Source organism: Notothenia coriiceps, unplaced genomic scaffold (assembly GCF_000735185.1).
Source record: "Notothenia coriiceps isolate Sejong01 unplaced genomic scaffold, NC01 NC01_scaffold00026786, whole genome shotgun sequence".
Classification (NCBI taxonomy): domain Eukaryota; kingdom Metazoa; phylum Chordata; class Actinopteri; order Perciformes; family Nototheniidae; genus Notothenia; species Notothenia coriiceps.
In genome coordinates, this window is record NW_011359487.1 from 89 (window position 1) to 4,446 (window position 4,358).

The following is a 4,358-nucleotide window of genomic DNA, read 5'->3' on the forward strand; positions in this document are numbered from 1 at the left end:
GCGGATCCAGTAATGAGTGACCCGACAGTGAAACTAAACATATCTATAACTAGTTTAGGTAGTTTGAGAGGTAATTAAAATAGCTACGTGTGATATTCTAACCTGAAGTGTGTGTTTTGTCCGCTCACCGCTGCAGGTGATCATGCAGAGCTGCGTGTCGACTCGTCAGCAGCAGCTGATCTCTCTCTCCCGTCAGATTAGACTTCACTCGCGTTTATGTCCATATCGATCAGATCCAGCTAGTTCTAGCTAGTGATAGGACTACCTGCTTATTAAAAGACACCTAAACAATAAGTGTCGCTATGCAACTGGGTGAGGCCACAAAGTATAGCGCAGCATTATGCATTTGTTTACATGCCCACCGGAACCCCGAGGCATTACCAACAGATCAACGCACAATCAACCCAGACAGGACATCTCTTTCTCCACATTACGTGTTAGACATTAGAATTGACTATTATTGTCTGTCACATACTCTTCTTGTCTGTCACATAAGTGGCGCAACTGAAGCGGTATTGCGCTAAAGAGAAATTATTTTGACCGAAGAGATTTAGATTTGCCGGTCTTCAGCATATTTTACCGGTCATAGTCCGGTAATTACCAGCTAAGGGGAACTCTGTCACACACACACACACACACACACACACACACACACACACACACACACACTCTTTGTGTTGCCTGAGACTAAATAGTTGTTTTATGTTATTAAGACATTGTTTCCTTTCTGTTTGTTCCCAGGACGCGGAGGAGCTTTCTCCCTCCGCAGAGTCCAGACCGCACGTCCATGAAGACGCCTCGCAGCCAAAAGAGGAGGAAGAGGAGGAGGAGGAGGAAGAGGAGGGAGGAGTCATCAGCAGTTTAATAAACTCTGACGGGGAGGAAGAGTCCTTGGGACCGTCTCAAATCGGTACGTCAGCAGATATTAAAGAGGGATTTGAGCCTTTGCAGACCGTTAACGTTCAACCCATAGAACTCACTCTGTCACTCTGTCACTCAAAATTATGATTTTCTTCCTCAAAATCTTAATATTCGCACTTTTCCTCAAAATAATGAATTGAAGTGTATTTAGGTATATACATATTTTTATATATTTTTGTATTTGAGATTGTGGGAAACTGTATTTCCTCTGTTCACACAAACTGAGAGGGAACACCACAGACAGCAGGATAGGGCCTCTTTAAGTAAACAAAGCTTCTCTCTGATAATCCCTGAATGTGTCACTGACAGAACAAGATGGCGGCTCAGAGACGGAGGCAGACGGGAAGAATAAGTACCGATGTCGGGTCTGCGGTCGGAACTGCTTCAAGACGTCGGCGCTGCAGAAACACCTGAGGATCCACTCCGGGGAGAAACCCTTCCAGTGCCCCACCTGCAAGAAGAGCTTCACACAGCAGGTGCGTCAACATGCTGCTCATTCAACAGGTCTATTCCACAGACATGTTACCCTATGGAGAATCCACTGTGGCTCTGGGGAATACCCATAATCCTTTGTTTTTACGACTCCATGAAGTGGTACAGTGATGACGTATTTCTGTATTGGTCCCTGAAGGCAGCATCTCCCTGGTCCAATGGGATGTCTCCATGTGATTTCGGATTATGTCACCAAATAATCTCGTTTATGATTCTTACATGTTTAGTTCAGCAGGATGATCTCCACATATTAACACCACTTTGTGATTTCTGGGGTAAAAAGCTAATGTTGGGCTATAAAGGAACTACAGCACGGTCACATGACTTCACGTCACCACCGCTAAGCTAAAGGTGGCTAATGTTGGGCTATAAAGGAACTACAGCACGGTCACATGACTTCACGTCACCACCGCTAAGCTAAAGGGGCCGCCATTTTTAAATCCACCAGTGGGGTATTTACTGACTAATTTATGTCGTAGAACAAAATGTTAAAATCTCTTCAGCTTGTTTTAACCACAGACTTATTTCAGGATAACCAAAAACACATCCAGAAAACCGTTGCCCTCCAGACCAGGGCTCAGGTAGTTTTAGGACTTAAAGCTTTCTCATTTGTCAGGATTTAACCTGTGGCGTTCTGTTGCAGGTGCACATGAAGGAGCACCAGAGGACCCACAGCGGGGAGAGACCCTACACATGCAGCACCTGCAGCAAGAGCTTCACCTTCTCCAGCGCGATGCGCCGCCACGAGCGGCAGCACTCGGGGGTTCGATTCCAGTGTAAGTTCTGCAGCAAGAGCTTCAGCCGCCCCCGGATCCACCTACCACATGAAGATGCACTCCGAAGCCTCTTCTGCCAGATCTGCAAGAAGGACCTGAGCGGAGCGCGCGTCTTCCACAAACACATGAAGAAACACGAGACTAGCCTCGATAAGGAGCGACGGACAGACAGGATAATGCAGATGTTGCAGCTTCAGAATGAGTGACATTACATCCAGAATATATTAACATCTGAGCTGCAATCATTGATTCTTCCAGAGCCTCCATCTCTAACTGCAACTAAATAAATTCAGCTTGATGTCCAAAGTATTCTGGGGCTAACTGCACCGTGTCCGCAAGTTTGATCATAACTCAATCTGAAGACGAATAAAGACGAGGGGACAAACTCGCCGGTACAAGTAGCGGCAGACAGAAAGGGAAGGGCGAATGTTGGCAAGTCGGAACGTAGAGCAGCTTAAACTGAGAACTAAACATCTGACGTGTGATCATTAATCGTCAGGTGATTAAATCAAGCGTCTCCTCGTCGAACGACACACGACCATCGGACCAAAGTTCAATTCCATTCTCGAAGTATCCTTCCGCAAACACGTGAAGAAACACGCGTCGACCAACTCGCCGTGAAAGGAGCTGTGAAACCAAGAAGCTCAAACGGTTTGAACCATGTGTTAATGATCTGATGACGCGATGCGCTATGATTCATAATATTAGAGGGAAACGTTATTTAAATGATCATTAAACAATGTGTGAAGATTTTCGGTTCATTATTTATAAGGATCTTCCTTACGAAGTCTGGAGGAATGATCATTTTATTCATACAGAAGAATCCTCAGCGACTCGCTTCAATAAAGGGACTGAAACACTAAACTCTGTTCATCGAGTGTTTTAGAAACCTGGAAACTAACAGGCTCTGCAGACCATTTACTTACACTAGCACCAACAACACCACAGGAGACATCAGGGAAAGCAGAATACCTTTAGATAAATACACTATCATAATGTTAAAGTTCCAGATGAGCTTCACGTTAACCAACACCAATCATCTGCTTCAAAATGAATCTGAGTTTTTATTACAGTCTGGGTTTAAAATAAAGCTGATTGTTAACGACTGAACGATCTCAATTCTGGCTAATAGTCCAGCTTAGTGAACCTGGAAATGTTGAATACCCCAAAGTGTTACGATAGAAATGTAGAGAGGTCTCCAGCTCATAGAAACTGCCGGATGCTAACCTGCGTGTTGGGACATTTACACAATGAGCACAAGTTGCATTAAACAGAATGATAGCCTATGGGGACAATAGTTTAAACATGGCCTGACTGATTTGGAGTGATTTTAGGGAATGCTGAGTTCATTCTGACATGTTAGGATACAAATTGCAGTTTTAAACAGAAATGGTCTACATGTGTACTCTCTTTGGACTGATTTAGATAGATTTTGAAGGTGTAGGGGACTCACTTGGACAGAATGCCTATTTATTTGAAAAAGAATTGTCCTTAGTGGATATAATGATGAACATCTTGTGCTCTCTATATCCAATGGTCCAACACTACTCATGTAGAGAGTACAGATATGGCCACTTTCGGGCTGAAGCTGTCATTTGAGCATTCTGAAAATGTCAGAAATGGATTCAGGATCCTCAATAACCCCCCAGACCACTCCTCAACTGTCCAAATCAGCCAAGACATTTTAAACTATTGTTACATGGCTATAATGCAATTCATTTTAATTTGAAACTTATGCTAAATGTGCAAATGTCCCAACATCTGCAGGTTAGCATCCGGCAGTTTCTATGAGCTGCAACCTACTATACATGTATAACATATAACTTAGTTAGGTTCACTACTAATACCAGCGGCGCCAGATTAATTTCCAAAAGTGCGTGTGTATGATTAGCGAGGCAGAGGCAGGAAGGGTAAGAGGGACGAGGTGCGTCACGTGTTAATGTATCATTGGTGCTCGAGTTGACTGCCTGAACTAGCTCGCAGGCTTCGCCCCATTCATATTTTGGTGCAGTAGTGGACACCTGATTTATTACAGTCTGTGCTTTAAAGGGGACCTATCATGCAAATGCACTTTCGTACGTCTTTTAACATGAATTGTGTCCGGTGTGCAGGAACGTGGCTAATGTTGGGCTATAAAGGAACAGGGCTCTCAAGTTTTGAACAGAGCTC

General features: G+C 44.1%; 1 protein-coding gene across 1 annotated transcript; it reads left to right on the forward strand.

Annotated features, from left to right (window-relative positions):
• Window positions 1-741: 741 nt before the first annotated feature.
• Window positions 742-2,960, forward strand: LOC104957335 (zinc finger protein 189-like; the record flags this gene model as incomplete). The annotated part of the gene is made up of 3 exons (XM_010784956.1): window positions 742-910; window positions 1,231-1,397; window positions 2,057-2,960. Coding segments are annotated over 3 exons (675 nt in total), but the record flags the coding sequence as incomplete, so codon positions are not given.
• Between the last annotated feature and the right edge of the window lie 1,398 nt (window positions 2,961-4,358).